The following is an 18,047-nucleotide window of genomic DNA, read 5'->3' on the forward strand; positions in this document are numbered from 1 at the left end:
CTTTCTCCAGGGCTGGGAGCCCAGGGGTGTGCGTGTGGATGGTGGGTACCAGGTGTGAGGGAGATGGAATGAGGGTGGTGGGTGCCAGGTGTGAGGGAGATGGCGGGAGGGCTGTGAGGGGAATGAGCAGCGGGTGCCGGGTGCGAGGGAGATGGCGGGAGGGCTGTGAGGGCGGCCGCCCCTCCCGCCCCACGCGGGCGCTCCCACCGCTGCCTCCGGCGCCGTTACCAAGCGAGCGGGGCAAACGGCCGCCGGGCCCCCTGCCGCCATGGCGGGGCAGCTCCGGCCCATCTACGAGGGGAAGTTCACCGACAGGTTTCCCGAGCTGTCGGCCGTGAGTGCCTTCGCCGAAGGGGTCCCACCACTGCCCCGGAGCGTCCCGCCCGCTCCCTCTGCGCCTCTCCGAGGCGGGGGTCTCTCTGCGGGCTGAAGGCAGAGGCAGCCTGTGGGGCAGGCGGGCGCATCTCCCCACATCTCCCCTTCTCTCCCCCCGAAAAATGCCCCTAGTCTCTTTTCTTTCCCCTCTTATCAAAACGGGGGACAATTAGACAACGTCTCGTGCGAGGTATCAGGTGACAGACTAGTTGTGCTCATTAGTACAAGAGGTTGGGTTATGTCTTATTTTTTGATTGTATTGTTTAGGCTGGAAAGTTGTTTCCCGCTGGCGAGACGGCTGGGAGTTGCCTCACTGAGGTGTTACCCAGGGTGAGTTGGCTCTTCAGATGCTCCTTGTGAAACTTCTGTAGTAATTTCCCGTTAGTGATTGTGCTTTGAGACAGGCCCTAAAAAAAAAAAATAAAAAAAAATACCAGCGAAACCTTGGTCACTTTTTCTACAACCCTTCTCTTTAGAAACTAGGTGGGTTTTTTTTCCCGAATGTTACTTTTTGTTACAGAGAATCATAGAGAATAGGATTGTAAAACACTTCTGGCAGTTATTTTTCACTCTGCGTGTTTTACAAAATAACCATGCCTGCCTAGGTGGGACTAAATAGGATTGTTTTAGACTGTTTTTCTTTCATGATAGAATTATAGTGATTATTATTAGGATATATTGTTACTTCTGATGGAGGCAGCCCTTCTTTATCAAGGGTGTGCCTCAGAATTGTGCTTCCCACTGGCCCTTCCCAAAGCCCCTAAAGAGTCAGAAGGCACTGAAACACAAATGGATCCCTTAAATAGCAGCTGTTCCTGTAAAAGGGTAATTAAAAAAACCCCAAACTGTGGTTAACATAATTTCTGAAATTGCTTCATTGATGGTGGAGTTGTTGTGAATCAGATTAAAGGTTTCTGAAGTTGGTAAATGTAACATCCGCTTTTCATGAAGTATACACGAAGAAGCTGTTACCCATCTTAAAGATGGAACCAGAGAGTTGAAACTTAGCAGCTCTCTTGTTACTTCTGTTGCTGGTTTGATAAAATTTAGGCTGGGACACGTTGACCTTGTGGTCAGAATATCAGCATCTGCAGGAGTGTACACATGAGTTACAGCACTAAAACGTCCTCGAGTTTTGTTCTTACCTCTGTAGAATCACACTGAAATGGCTGCAGTACATTTTCTTTTCATTATTATTTTGTGAATATCTGGTGTAAAATTGTTTTTGCTTTGCCTTATATATAGCCCATTACTCCAACTACTGTGCGAAAGTTTCGAAATACAACAAATCCAGCTCCTGGTGTTGAAAGAATATTCTACGGCAGAGCAGATGATCCTGACATTGCAGCTCACTTGACACATGGCAAAGAGTCACGTTCTTCACTCAGTGTAAGAATGTGACTCATTTACTTCTGTTTAAGAATGGACACCTTAAGAATGTCTTTAATAAGAGCAACTGATTTCTTCATAGTCAGGGATAAAGGTGCATAGCTGAGTGATTTACACTGCAGCATTTCACCACTGTGAATCTGATTTCTGAAGTCAGTTCATAGGATTTAATTAGTGTGATTGAATAGGAAAACACATGAAGTTCAGTGACTTTTATCAAATAACTTTTGCAATAACTACTGAATTATTAATTTCGTTTCAACTTTTAAGTTAATGATTAGTCTCCTACCCACAAATTTTACTGCTTTCTTCTTTACTGATGACAGAGGCAAAACCTGTGCACTCTTAGCAAGAGAACTGTTATGTAAGTACGTGCATATGGTTCTGTATGATTATTATGTATTCTTTCTTACCTTTGGGTGGAAACTGATTTTGTTAGCTAGAAAGTGACATTTTGAATATTTCAGACTACTTTGTGTGTCTGCTTCAGGAATTATTTCTGTAAGATGTAGTTGAACAACTGAAGAGATCATTGGTGATTTTATCACACAATTATTGTTCATATCTCTAAAAATGGTGTTTATATTAGCAAAATACACTTTTATGATGCATTTTATCAGCTGGGCTTGTTAATTATTGTTTTTAATTTTACAAACGAAGAAGTTGAGGCAAAGAGGAGTTCAGGTCTCAAAAATAAGTCTTCAGGTTGAAACATGTAAGTCCTGATACTAGAATATATTGAGTAGGACATGTATTGGCATACCCAAAATGAAAAAAAATCAGGTTCTTAGTAAAACTCATAAAGCTCAGAAGTTTTATGTTGGATGGACTGGTTTGTTTAGCCTGTACCATCTGTTGAAGACTGCTTCAATTTGCATTATTAATTCGATATTGGAAGAGTTGGACTCTTAGTGAGTTGTCCAAGTGTGGGTTTGGATCAATTGTATTTGCTACTACTGGTTTCAGTATTTCTTTAAATAACATTCAAAAGTAGTTTAGTAATAAAGCACCAGAAGACTTTGTTCCAATGATGTTATAACTATAATAATTTTCACACTTCACTTTTGGTCATATTATAATTTGACTATACTTTCTAATATATGCTAAGATTGGAAAGGCTGCAGTCTGAAATTTTATAAATTTGCAAGTGGGAAAACTCGCATAAAAATAAAAAGTTCTGGCACCATATGTACTTTATTTAGTTGGAGATTTAGCATAGCATTGGTTACTAGTGGTCTTCTCTGAAAATACAGTTTTGTTTTGCAACTTGGTGATAAAAATTATGTCACTGTAATCACATAAGGTCTCATTAGAACACTTAAGACTAAACTTTTGTTTGTGTATGTGTGAGGGGGATAACCATATTGATGTGTGAAAGATTAAAATTGGCTTGTTTTCCTGTCTCTTGTGTTGTTTGTGATGTCTTCAGGCAGGTTCATTGATAAATCCACTCCCTAAAACTAATTTTCAACAAATCATACAAGACAAAAAAGAAGCAATCTACTTTAGTAATCGTCAAGCACCCTTGGGCAAATCACATGACCAATCTGCTATGTTACCTGAGGGCTTGGATATAATTAATACTACTTTTGGAACAAAAGTCGTCCAAGGTAGGAAAATTTATTGTTAAAACATATGTCTTCTAAAAACAAAATAATCTGCAATTTAGTGTCTTGTACATATTCTATGCTTCCAACAATTCCAGCTTAATAGAAAAGTTATTATTATAGCAGTTATTGAAAGACATAAAAATGTACTAGTATTTTTCAGTTATGATGAACAAACAAGCAACTGAGAACATATGGTAGCTAGTAGGGCTCTGGACTCTGTTCCACATCTGTCTTTGTAGATTTTCCTGGAGAACTGCTTTGGTAGCTGATAACTTACCGTCTTTTTCCCAACTATACTAATAGGTCTAATAAAAGATTTTACGTTGATCTGTGAGTCTTTCCTCCATAGATGAGAGCAAATCACAAATGCGTTGACCATATAGCTCTCTTGCAACAGTTATCTTCATCTCAGTTTCTGTGATTTTTTTTCCCCATAGTCCCATGTCGTTATGATCTAAGATTCCTATAGATTGACTAGAAACGTGGCAAAAAGTATCATTCTTTCACAGTAGTAGCATCTTCTCTGACAAGATACTGTTTGAAATTAGGAAACAACCACACAAAACACCCATCCACCTTACCTCCCCGACCATATGTTTATGTCTTACTTTCCAGATGTGTCAGCTGGCGAGCTCATAAATCCACCAAAAACTTTTGAGGAAGTGGATAAAGACTCCAGAGAAGGACATGATCTGTATGTTGTGTCACACAATGATTATTTTGTGGGTAAGTTCAAGGGCTAATAAGGAACAGCAGGAAAAGTTCTAATATAAATAAAGGTACTTGTACTTGTGTGTCTTCAACACATACTGTATGCTATTTTTGGAGATATAAACTCTTACTTTTTACTACTGTATTAGTATAATATAAATTCTTTGGAAAAGTGATGATGTGAAAAAACCCTCATATGGAACCAAGAGAGCATGACCTGTTTCTAGAAATGTGGATTGCTTCATGGTGGGTGTGTTACGCAGTGTAAGAACCAAATGGAGGTGTTGGAAGCTTGATTTTTGTTGGCTGCTATTTGAAGAGCAAAGTATTTCCAGGAAACTGTAAACTCATAGGTGCCCTGGTTGCTTATTGAGTTTGGTGGTGTTTATGCCATTGATAGCAATCTCAGGCTGAAAGCCACAGCCTGTGAGCCCAACCCATTCCAGTACTTTTGCCTCTAGTTCCTCTCTTTTATCAGGATCCAAGCATAATTTCAGGGCAGTTAGAATTTCTGATGGGGAGCTCAGCATCAGGCCGTGGTTACAAGAAATTTCAGGCTGCTGACTGGCTCTCTGGAGTGCAGGTTCCTCAGCCTACAGCATCCTGCCTGTGACTCTGTCCCACAGCCTCTGTCTCTGCCCTTCCACTGTTTCAGCCTCTGAGGGCTGTACCTGTGTGAAGTGGTCTGCTCAGGGATGGTTACCCTTTATTTCATAGGTCTGCACAGGAACAGAGTGACAAATAGCACTCTGAAATGAAATACATGTATTACTTTTGCAGCCACTTCTATTTTTCCCAGTTCCATCATTTCCACAGGCTGAGACTTACATTGCTGCTCTGTAAGAATAGTATTATAATAAAATTGCCCACTGCGCTAGTACCAACAGTTTTGTAGGTGTAGGCCAAACAGATGGGAAACTTCAATAGAGATTTCAGTTGTAATAATGGAAATTTTCCATGGAAGCAGTTACATAGAATTGAAATTACTGTACTGTGTTCTCTCATTGAGAAATTCTACTACAAATACTATTGGTACAATTTTATACTATAGGTATAAATTGGTACAAATTTGTAATTTTATTTCCCTTTTTCCCCACCTTTATTAGGTATTTTAGTGGAATTACTCATTACCTATTTCTGTCTCCTTTGGTAACTTCCATCCACAAGATCATGCAGAGGCCAAACCAAAACTAGACAGACCGCAAAAAAAAAAGTCATCTGAGTGCCACATTTTTGAACAATAACAATAACATACAGCTAGAGGAAGACCTTATTAGAAAGCATGCACTGAACAATATTTTTTGAAACTTCTAATTACCATTCTTTTCAAAAGGTGATTGAAAAGAGCAGGAAGAAATATGTGCTTGCAGCTCACTTATGTAGAGTACTTATGTGATATTCTTGTATGTGAAACTTCATTTTACAGGCAAGACTGGATTAATAGATTCACAAACAGGAAGGGCAGTGTCTTGTTTACAGTGAAGTCAGTGGCAAAATGTCCATTGAAGTCAACATAGCAAGGGTATATCTGAAAGTGCAGCACCTCAAAACCATTTTTTTTCTTTTTAGCATTTTCATTTTTAACAAGTAGTAAATTAAATGGTGTACGTCTCTTCTCAGGTATGGACATTATAAAGTGATTTGTTTGTGACCCTCACTATTTAGGCTATCTTGTATGTTTTCATTAATTCATTTGGGCTTGTCTTTAGTCAAACATAAAAGGACATCAAACTATTTTACCACTAAAGCAGTTTTTGCTTTTTATTTTGCCTTTTATCTTCACTTTTGACAATAAGATTATTCTTAACTACTTAATAAACATGGAGAATGCAGATTAGTTCTCCTTAATTGAACAGCATTGTTAATTAGTTATTTGCTGCTTCATTGTTTTGTTTTAAGAATGAAGATACTTAGTACATTTTTCTTCCTGAGGTGTTTTATACAGGTTGAAATGCTTACTTTTTCCACAGGGGAACCAAAAAATAGGAAGTATGACTCACCAAACTTCAGCAAGTTTTTTGTTTACGGAAAAGAAACCCCTCACTTTGATGATGGGCGAAATGTATCCAAATCCTTAAATTGGCTCTGTGATCTGGAATCGTAAGTTGCAATGAGTTAGCTAGTTAATTAGTGGTGTGAGTTCTCAAGAAGAGTCTTCATATTTGAAGATAATTTTACATCTCACAATCCCATCCTTAGCTATATTGAGCTGAACAGAAAATGTGAGGAGTAATTTTCAGAATAATTTATCCAAATCAGTTCCAGCGTAATATAACAGCACTTGACATGTCTTTAGGGTTATGTAAAGACATCTTCAATGTTAAATGGCAAGATTTTTTAATTACTAACTTTCCGTTTGTCTCGCAGAGGAGTTGCTGTTTCCTTCTAACATATAACAATATTTTTTAATAGCATTGAAAAATTGTTGAATATTGTTTAACAAATATGTGTGAAAGTTATTTTCGTAATTTGTAGGAAAAAAGCAGCAAAAATTGTATCAAAACGAAGTGACGATTTTAAGGAAAAATTTCAACCTCAGCTTGGAAAAGTCCTTGATCCGTAAGTAAACAAAGATACCTTCCAAGAACAAAATTCACTCACATTTGCCAGGTCTCCAATGTTTTTTTCTGTCTTGGGTAAAACTATAACTGTGTGTTCAATGTTTCCACTGCAGCACTCAATTACAGAAAGGGACTTTCTACTTGCCCTATTTAGGCTGATAAGTATTCAAGTTACTAATGAGGGCTGTATTGTTTCTATGTGGTGAAATGGTCTATATCTGAATTGGTCATGTTTGCACCAAGCAAATTAGAAGCACACTGTAACACTTCATGATTTTTCTTCCCGTCTTGTACGGTTAGGAAGGTTTGAAAGAGCTGAAATGTCTCACCTGTTGTTGGAGATTCAACCATTTTGCTTTGGCACTACTTTTGGTCATCTTTGTTACATCACTTGCATTCTCACTTTATTACTTCCTTGGAAAAGGACATGGAACTAAATTGTTATTATCTTGCAGCATATATCGATCTCAGTTGAATCATTACAATGCTTCATAAACCTCAGGTCATCTGGAAGAGCTTTCTAATTTTAAAAACAATGCTTAGGAAGAGCTTCAGTACTCCTAAGGTACAGCATGGTCAGGATCCAGCTGTGCTACAAATCTAGGGCTCCTGAACGTATACAAAGACTGTCTTTGCAGATGCTCTAGATTTCTGCAAAATTGTATGTGAAGCCTTACAAACAACATTATTGACCTTGGTAGCAAAATTTGATTTTCAGCTCAAGATCACATGACTCTGGAGAATTGTACTTGTAGGGAGTGAACACAAATGTGAGCCAGTTTCTCCCCTCTCCTTCAGTGTGTCCCAGCTTACTGTGAAGTAACCTGGATGGTGAGCAACATGAGGAAATATGATCAGTCAGGGAATATGGGTTGCAGCGCAAGCTCAAGCCAAGCACTAATGTTACAAGACGGATACAAGCAAACCTAGTTTTATTTAGTGAATTTTACACCATCCACATCCTGTGTGTAATATGAAAGTGATAAAAGAAGAAAGCACATATTAGTTTTTAGATCACAGTACCTCCATCTCTGTGTGGGTTTTTTTCTTTGTTTGTTTGCTTTGTATTTTAGAACAAAGCATTGATTCTCTTTTCAATTTTGATGGCAATTTCTGATTCATGTAATGGTTTTAATTATTAAACATAGAGATAAAATTAACATTGCCTCTTTTTCAAATTAAGAAACAAACAGTTTTTAAATGTTCCTTATAGCATCTTAATTTTCTAGTAAATAAAACTGGGCCAAGTTTTCCAGGTGGACACAAAATTGCATGTAAAAAAGCATGTGAGATATGATTCAATTTTTCCACTTTTGGTGAAAGTAGTTTGTTTGGAGACATTATTTCAGTTGGAGATCTGTTTTGTCCTAAACATTCCTATTATTTGACTGATATGTTATAAGGACTTTTCTCACTCATTTTTGTCATTGTTTTAAAAAAATTGGAGCCTAGGATGTTTTTTCCTTTTAATGAGTATACATGTTCAAAAAGTTAACGTTTACATTTAGTTGTGTTATATTAAGAATGGCAAATGTTCTAAACAGGCTTACAAGGGGATGCTTTTCTGGAACAGCAACTTCGAACCAAAGTACTGATAAATTTCAGGTGACCAATGTGCATTATCCCTAATTATGTAACAGATAATAGCATATTTTTTTAATAATAGCATAGGGTTTGTTGTGGCTATTAATAAACTGTTTGGCAATTAACAAAGATATGTGCTTGTTGACAGTATAGCAGAAACTATGAATGTTCCCCCAGACCATACATTTGGAATGTTACTCCGTCCAGATGAATGTGGTAAGTTCAGGGGCAGAATAAAATCTTATATTGTTGATGAAACTATGCTAAAGTAATTAGTGTTAGTTGTGTAGTGTATAACTTTCCTAAAGTCTTAGAGGCAAAATACAAAAATTTAAGAGTGGCAATAAAGTTTTTGAGGGGAAAATTTGAGAAGAATCAAAATTGCTAGTGGCAAAAAATTAATTTCAGAAATAAAGAAACATTAGTTTTTGGAGATTCATGGTTTGGGGTGGATTTTTTGGTTGGTTTGTTTTTTAAAGCCTCTGTATATGAACGTAAACAAAATGAGAAATGGTAGAAAGCTCATATTGACATCTAAATGACAGGGTTAAGAGGGCTATTTAAATAATGTATGTGACTTTCCTCTCAATGATTTTTCCAGCACTTCTATAAAAAGAGTGACAATAACAAGCAATAAATAAGAACAATAAGTTTTTGAAGGTAGCAGAGAGACAGAAAACAGAATAAAAATAAAAAATTATGAACTTTCATTATGACAAAATTTTGAAAATTAGTTAACACAAATACCCAATATTGGGATTGATGGTGTTTTAATATTATGTTTGATGACTAGGGAATACAGTGAATAGTTAGGCAGAAAAAAATATAAGTGACTTAGTTATTTAATTAATCAGAACCAGAGAAGGCTTTTTCAAATTCTGCACAAGCTTATACCAGTTTTACTATGTAGGGTAATAAAGTTAAATATTTCAAATGTGTAGGTATGCTTGTCCTATAAGGAACAACAGAATAAACTGAACAAAAAATTAATTATTAACAGTTAGAAAATAATGCTTGTACATTGCTGTTAGAAGGGGGTTAGATGAGCTGCTGCCATTTGTTGCTGGTCTGTGAATGATCTTGCAGTCTAGAGAGTGTCTTGGGGACTTAGATGAAGACTGTAGCTTGGTGTGCCAAATTGTTTAAAATTACTATAAAGTTAGGGTACATAGAAAATGGGAAGAGCAACACAAAAATAGTACATTGTCTTTCTAGAAATCAATGGTTTATCTGAAATATTGCATTGGCTTTTCCATTGGTTCTTGTAAGTATCCTGAAACATGACAGACTAGAGGTGATAGATTAATAATATATGTTCTTTTGCTCTCAACTGTCTGGACATTAAGTAGCTTTTACTGCTGTCAGAAGCTTTTGGAAGCAGTGGATGGATTTGTGAAGCTATATTAAGATGTTTCAAAATTTTTGATATTAAGTGCATATGAGCAGAAATCATCATATGGACCATTTGATTTTTTAATGCAATGGCCGTATCAGATGTTCAGTAGTGCTGAAATTCAGCATCTCGAAACTGAAACTATCCTTTTCCTTAAGACTGTAAGCCATTTTTTAATATGTCCATTTTCTCTATACATGCAACTAATAGAGGAAGTGTTCATTTTTGTAGGAGTTGGTGATCTTCTTCACTGCCGGGCTCCGTGTGAGTTCCTCCGCGGTAAGGACAGAGAGCGAGCTGTCTTGGCTGCAGTTCGGCAAAGTTTGAAGAAAGCCAACTATGAGAATTTTGACATGTTACTAGAAGCATTCAGGCATTATGATAAGGTTAGTGCTTTGAAAAAATAGGAAGGAATGTGTGACATTAGTTCTCCTGTGCTAGAGATACAGACATGAAGAAGGACAAGCATGGCAAGGCAAATGTAGAAGAAGACTGTAAAGGCAAGTTATTGTATGTTTAATATACTGGGATATGCTATGGAATGAAACATAACAGAGCCTTTCACAACAGTATTTGGAGTATCCAAATTAACACCAAGCTAGGGACTTACAAGCAGTAATAATATTAGCATTTTTTTCTCTTCAAAAGTTGGTATTTCTTCTTAAAAGAGATACAGCTGAAGGGATTATGTTTGCATTTTCTTCCAAGCTGTACTTTTTGACTGAGTTAACAAGAATTTAATATATTTTCTGATTTTCTCTCATGGAAAAAAATTATAATTAACATTTCATATATAACATTAGTTGCAATGAATACAGAATGATTGATGCCTTCCTTTCAAAAGGAATTTTGACTTTGCTTCAACATTTATGATTAGATTGTTATCTGGCCACAATACCCCATCACACTGACTTTCTTTTAATCTCAAATCACTGTAGTATTTGTTGAAAATTATTTACTGACACTTTTATATTCAGATTTTCAATTTCTAAATTACTCAGGGTTTCTTTTTGTACTCAGCGTTACTTTTCTGAATCGTGTGCCTGGTGCTATAGCTGTATCTATAGACAGATATGCATATGTCTTTACATATAAGCAGATATGGGTATGTGTTACTTTTGGTGGAGCCTTTTAATAATTGCTGTTATAACAACTGTATGATTTTATTTATAATAGAATGGTGATGGAATGATAGACAAGAATGACCTGCGAAAGTCCTGTTATCAGTTTAATCTGAATCTAGATGATGAGCTCCTGGATTCCTTGTTTGACTATTGTGATTTGGATAAAGATGGTCTGATTAATTATCTGGAGTTTGCAAATTTTCTCAACTGGAAAGACAAAATGGCTGTTAAAGAATTTGAAGAAAAAATAATTACAAAAGGTATATTGCTTAATACTGGGAAACTTTGGGGACGATCTTGTTCTTACAACAGCTATTGAAAGGACATTGCTGGTGTAGACTAGGTGTTCCTTTAGAAGGGTATGACTTAGTCCTTGCCTGTCACCAGATACAAATGTATTTCATAACCCTGGAGTTGTGTGTTGCATGTTGAGAATGTCCCATAAATCAGGAGAAAGTTAAAAATTTAATAGAATCATCAGATATGCAGATTAATTATGTTATCTACTTTATAGTTTTTCAAGGATTCAAGCAATGGTTTTTACCTGTTAGTCTATAATTATAAATCCTGCCTGTACCATAATTTTTGTTTCTAGGGAAAAATCTAGGTGCTCCTATTCTCCCAGAAGACATGAATGTCGAGCCACTGCTGAACCAGGAAGATCTTGAGTTAAAAGAAGCGGGAAGCTCAGAAAAGACACCAAAAACACTTACAAGATCAACAGATCATGTATTTGCCAATTATCAGACAACTTATTCTCAGTATAATGCTGTAGTAGGTGGTCTCCCAACAACCTGTAAGTACAGCGGACTGTACTTGTCACTTCCGAGTGTTATTTAAGACAAAATAAGGAACAAGTTAAAAAAGTATTGCTACAGGTTCTACTAATGAACAATAGTGAGTCAATTTATCTAAACCAAATTTGGCTTGGATTGTGGCTTGAAAGTTGACATGGCTTGGAGGGTTGGCATGGTTAATCCATTCAAAACATGAAAGTTATTCTAGATGTCTTCGAGAAATTATGCTAGTGATTTTAGGAGAACAGTATCTTCTTGGAATCACCTAAAATGTTTTTAGCTGAAGTGCTGGATAAGTACTAGAATATTACTGCAAGATTTCCTGTTGTCATGCTTCATGATGTAGCTGAAGCTAGGAATTCTAAAAATATGAAAAAAGAGATGAGGAATAAAATTATAAGAATTCTTACTGAACCTATGTGAGAAGAAGTATCAAATTCGTTCTCATTTCACACAAAATGTTTTATCCCCCTGGCATTATCTTTACATACCAGCTTTTCCATGCTACTTGTTGATTGATTTCCACAGGTTATCGAGTATGTGGTGTTCCAACTATTCGTTCAGATATTCCTGCTCCTCGAATTCGTCGCGTCAGTGACAGAACAAATTATGGTGATGAGGGAGATGCTTATACATTATTGTTCCCTTCTGTCTTCAGTGAAAAGGGAGTGTATGAAAGAGACATTTTTAAAACAAGACCAAAGGAAGAGGTACAGTGCATTTCTTCAGAATGTTATTCCAAGATAAGCATACCTCTAGTTATGTGGGAGAGGAAAGTCATATTATCAAATAAACAGGTTGTAAAATTCATTGTTACAGCACTCCCATCTTTCCTTACATCCATTCAACCACCTCAAAAATATGTATTCTTCACATTCATAATTATTCATAAAGGTGATAGATATTAATTTTACTGAGATCCAATGTCAATAAGTAATCTAAGGAAGTATGTCAGGTTGTTGCTACTCACATGTTGAAATGCAGTGTCAAATGAGGGTTGGTAATCAACCTAGGGCTTAAGAGTCTATGACTCATCATTTCTGCAATGCGAGAAGAGCAAAGCATTTGTGAAATTTCCATCCTTGAATGTATTCAAATTTCTGAGCAAGGTCCCAAGCAACGTGGTTTAATGGTAAGGTTAGCCCTGTTGTGATCATGTGGTCAGGTGGGTGGTCTCCAGAGATCTCTTCCAACCTAAGTTATTCTATGAGTAAATGTCTTAAAAAGCCCCCAAGAATATTTTTACAGGTGTGTCAGGCTGGTTTCTATCACAGAGGGATAGTTCAGAGGAAAATTTTACCCAAGGTGTCTCTCTTCAAACAAACTTGTGCATTTTGCTAATGGCAAATTCAGCAAACTGCTTGAATCTACCTTTCAAATTCTCTGTTGAGTCACTGTTGTAGGCTCAAATCTTCAAAGGACTTGTACAGTGGCAGAGGATAGAGGGAATCAGACACCAATGCTGTGCCATTTCATATTTCTGAAGAGAAAGATGGGACGTGAGACTGCAGGGACTTACTTGCCGACTCCATGATTTTTCTACCCGGTATCTTTGGGGATTGCTACCACTCTGTTGTCTCGCAGCCCAGAGTTCCTCCCACATAAATACTCATACAACTTTGCTGCTGCTTCTGTATTGTTTACTCTTTTGCTTCTACATTTTTAGGCATTTTCTAACGAAAAAAAATATTAAGAGATAACTTCATTGCCTGAAATACAATTTATGAGACAATTGTAACAAAATGTGAAATTCCAATCTAATATGAAAAGAGAAGCCTTGACAGCCTCTCCCCCTCTATTAGTCATTATATTAAATATTCAGTCACATTTGAAAGCGGATCTGGATCTTGAGTATATATTTTACAGAAAAAAATGTTGCTAATTAGTGACTGGGATGTAAAAGGTGTGGTGTCATGTTCTATACATATCCATAAAATGGCTTGTCAGAATGTTGTGTACATGAGCATTTACCATTTTATAATCTAGCTCAGAAGCAGGGAATTTGTGCATGCAGAATATAGCTAACAGTAAATAGAATTCATGCTTCATTGAGAAGCCCATTATACCTGTCAAGCACTCTTGAGACAGAACTCTTCTCTGCAGTTGTGATGTGGCCTGAGATGCCATACTCCACTGTAGACTATACAGACTATACAGAGTTCAGTACAGAACCACCTCCAAGTGTATTAAATCACCCTATACTTCTGAAATGGACTATTTCAGTATTTTAGTGATAGTCTTTGATTTATTTTGATATGGAGTATTAATATTTTCAAACATGTAATAGCTAATGAAATCATTATATGAAACCCCCGAGTCATTCGTGCTACCAGTTTTTGTATAGGCTTCTAGAAATGAATGTGAATTCTGACTATAAAGCAGTTTCATGAGGTGACTCTTCATGTTACAAAAGAACAAAATAGTTCTAGGGCCTACTGTTTTCTTCACTGGATTTCATCCTAGTCTACTGAAGAGAACAGAAGTTATGTAACTGAGTAACAGTGTGTAATTTATATTCAACATGATTGTGTTGGTAATAGGTAAGGGTCAGTTTCACCTCATTTGCACACTTGATAGCCTGTGGTTTAGTCAGTGATTATTTTATGGCTGGGAGTGAGTTGTATTTTAATATGGTGAAGGCATGTTATGAGAGCATGTATTCCGTTATGGTCCCTGGAGTGGTATGTTGTAATGGAATATCACTTTTATTTTAACTTTTAAATTTCACTAGCTTGTTGAAGACATTAGATCAAATCTGGTTTCTTTTCCTCATGCGTAATGTTATTGATTTAACTGAAACAACACCTATGCTTAAAGAAATAACATTTAGACTGTTCTTTCCTCCTGTAATTTCAGCTGGCATAAAGTGTCATAGATTTATTGGCTAAAATGAAGCTGCAGATTTGCTCTACTGTGAATCAGGCCTATATTTATACAAAAGACAGTTTTAGAGAAAGATGACAAACAAAGCATGAGTAATATCTCCAGAGCGTACATATAACACCCATGTGCGCACACACACAATACAACTGAAGAAGCCAAATGTTTGCTAATACTAACAAAACCAAAAGTCACATCAATATTCTTCTAAAGCCACCTTCCTCTAATGAGTCAACAGGTCAGTGTAATGAGGCATGCAGTAGGAAGCATCCAAGTGAGAAAATATAGGAAAAAAAAAATTCTGTTGAATTACTTTGGTGTAAAACTATAGCAAGACCCAAAGTTAATGTGAACCGTTTTCAGTCACTTCATCCATTTATCTATACCAACTGAAGATCTTGCTTATAGTATTCTTGCTCTGAAATGCAGACAATAATCTGATTTGTGTCGATAACTGCAAACAGTACACTGCAATACAGTGGATAAACAGGATTTAGGGCTTTTAAAAATATTCACTTTTCCCTGGATCTTGTGTGTTTGATTTTTCCAATGTGGAAGTTGCATCAACATTACTTTATTGACTGAAGACAATTTTGTACACCACAGCTTTCATCCCAATAAGATACAGATTTACTTAAATAGGAACATCTATGGTTGAGGATACAGAATGTAGTCTGTAGATTTTATTTAAGAGTGGAGAAATATTCTTTGGCATATACAGATTGCTAATGCATGTAAAGCCAGACTATATAGTTTAAAGAAAATGCTGACCAGAATTACATGAATTGTATTATTTTGTAGATTGCACAAATTCTCCGCAACATTGGCGTGAACATCTCAGATGAAAGGTTTGAAGAGATATGGAAGGAAGCCTGTTTGAAACATCAGAATGAAGAAGTTTGTGTAGAAAGTATCAGGGGTGTACTGGATGAGATAGATGAATCACACATCAAAACCAGTTGTTAACTCTAGCCTGGGCATTGCATTTATTTAAATTGCCATCAGTCATAATTCTGATGGTGAATACAATAAACATTTTCCATAATGTGTGTTTACAGAACTGGAATTCACTCTTTATTGTCTTTCTGAATAGTAGGTTCACCACATATATATGAATCTTACTGCTGTCCATGGAGGAAGTAGGAACTGAAATCCATAGGAACAGAAGAGGATACAGCATGTTTGTAAATGGAATGCAAATATTTATCTCATATTCTTTATTTTATGTTTTTACAGTGTTTCTGAGTCTAAATAATACTTTGAACATGGACACATTTTTCATTTTTAATTTTATTTTTTTCTCTTAGGAAGGGAGGGACACTTTTGAAAGTATTAAAATGTTTCAGATATGCAAGACTCACTCTTAAAGATTATTATCATAGAATGATATTGCCTTGCTTCTAGTGTTCCATAATTTCTTGACAACAAGATGGTAGCTAACAGAGATCTGGTTGTGGTAAGTTATTTGACATGTTTAAAAATTCATGTGAGAAAGTGCTTCACGGTAAGATCCTAAGGGAACTACATAATCATGGGTGTGGGATCTCAAGTGTTGCCATGAAATAGGCTCCATAAGAACCAATGGATTAAAAAGTGCAAAAATAAAGCTCAATTGTGTGGCAGAGGGCTCATGTTTTTTATGGCTTATGGCTATTAGGTAGTAGTATTTAGCTTTCACAGACAAGAGAAAAAAAAAGGATATTTAGAGGTGTATGTCCACGTTACATAAAAACACAGGCAAGATATTCAGAAAAGTTTGGGAGGGCTTTCAGAGAGCTAACTGTTTGCCTGTGACCAATGCAATTTCTTAGGAAGAGGAATCTTCATAAATGAAAACCACTTGAGGATCATTATGGAAATCTCAATGAATATATATAAAGTCCTAAAAGCAATTAATACTAAAATCTGCAATTTTGAATCAATTGGAGTGAATTGGACTGTTCAATCTTCACCTACAGTGCTGACCTTCATACAAACCAAATGGAAATTTTTCAGTAATGACAGTGAGAACAATTACTATTAGACTTTTTCAAATGAATTGAAAAGAAAAACCCTTGCCCAATAACTTAGTAAGATTTGGAGGATGTTGCCAGCCAACTGTGACTGAGTTCTACAATGCTAAAGGCCCTATATAGCTTAAATACTAGGTAGGCACGTGTAATGCCAGCTTAAAATTTAATTGTAATGCTTTACTAACGTGATTGTTAAGATTCCTCTTTTGCCAGTGTTCTAGGAGCTTGTAATTTACTAGCTTGTTACATGAGATCCACAAGCCAGACCCTTTTGTACATTATTGTTGTAGCATTAATAGCAGCTGTCTTATGTCAAGTAGAAAGGGTTTGCTTTCTGGTATCTCCAGGGAGCAGGTGGTGGAAATGCTGCTTGACGAAGGCAGCTTCGTTCCTACTGTGAATGAAAGTTGTTATGTGCTGTTGTTGCCTTGTCTTCCTATCCTTCTGGAACCCTGTGCGTGCACTGGGAAGCATGAAGGAAGCAGACTGTGACTGTCCCAAGTGAGATCATGACAGAAAGATGAATGTACTGCTAATTTCAATTGAATTTATTATGTCGGGATTTCACTACCTCCAGTGAAATTCTCTAAAGCTCCTCTTCTACTCATGTAAGATGGGAGGGAAGAATCCTTTACCTTTGTTGCAGTGGGCTTCCAAAAGCATCGGACAGTATTGCTTTAAAAAAATAATAATTTACTTTCTCCTTCAATAGAAAATGTTAGATGAAAGATTTAAGCATGCTTCAGGGTGAAATGAAAAAAAATATTACCAGATCTGTGTGTGTGTGCATATATATATATATATGTATGTGATCTGTTGTGTTTATTCAGCAGCTGGAAATTCTGTGTACTCTATTTCTTGAACCTACTGTAAAAATACCCATTTTCATTCCCCTAGTTTCAATAGAGTCTTTTCCTTTGTCAGTGAAATGGAATTAACATTCTTCTTGGGCAGTCTGCTAAGTAAGTCCAGAAAAAAGAAGACTGATAAATCATGGTTTAGTTTTCTGCCAGTGTGTTTCTAACTGCAGACTAAACTTTTCCTTTTGAGCTTGGTTGAACACCACTAGGAGTGGTTTTCACCCGAACTTACCTCTTCTGAAGCTTTATAGGATTAATCACTGATCACAGCTGTAAATTCAACCTGTAGGTGTTTGTTTTTAATCACAATATACATAGGAAGCCCCTGAAAGACTTAATTGCTGTGACACAGACAGTTACTTCTGTGGAGTTTCCGGATCTTTTTGTTTCCTTTTGTTAAATGCTTTATTCCCACAGAGTTTGGTGCAGATTTTTGTATTTTATTTCAGTTTGACTTCCCAACATGTGTGAATTCAATGACATATTTATAGGTTTTAGAGCTGCAAGTTGTGTTTTGTGATTTTGATGTCTCCCTTAATATATTCTAATTGACAGAAAATAAAAAATTTGCTTTCTTCTATATTGCAGCATGATTGCTGATTTAACCAGGACAGCACACTACCTTTCACTGGCCTGTGGGCTGTATCCCAGGCAAAGTTTTCCAGAAAAGGTTAGCGAAACAACCCTCACTATGAGTCAAAAGCAAAGTGTTCTAGGAGCAAATGTACAAATTTAGCACTTGATTGAATTT

General features: G+C 36.4%; 1 protein-coding gene across 1 annotated transcript; it reads left to right on the forward strand.

The window, feature by feature from the left end:
* Positions 1 to 268: 268 nt before the first annotated feature.
* On the forward strand, positions 269 to 15,390 carry EFHB (EF-hand domain family member B). The gene is made up of 13 exons (XM_014937627.1): positions 269 to 334; positions 643 to 705; positions 1,621 to 1,764; positions 3,194 to 3,374; positions 3,990 to 4,100; positions 6,056 to 6,185; positions 6,561 to 6,644; positions 8,379 to 8,446; positions 9,855 to 10,009; positions 10,800 to 11,007; positions 11,343 to 11,543; positions 12,073 to 12,254; positions 15,226 to 15,390. The coding sequence occupies exons 1-13, from the start codon at positions 269 to 271 to the stop codon at positions 15,388 to 15,390; spliced, it is 1,758 nt and encodes a 585-aa protein (XP_014793113.1).
* Positions 15,391 to 18,047: the final 2,657 nt, after the last annotated feature.

This window comes from Calidris pugnax, unplaced genomic scaffold (genome assembly GCF_001431845.1).
Source record: "Calidris pugnax isolate Ruff unplaced genomic scaffold, ASM143184v1 scaffold11, whole genome shotgun sequence".
In the NCBI taxonomy this organism is placed as follows: domain Eukaryota; kingdom Metazoa; phylum Chordata; class Aves; order Charadriiformes; family Scolopacidae; genus Calidris; species Calidris pugnax.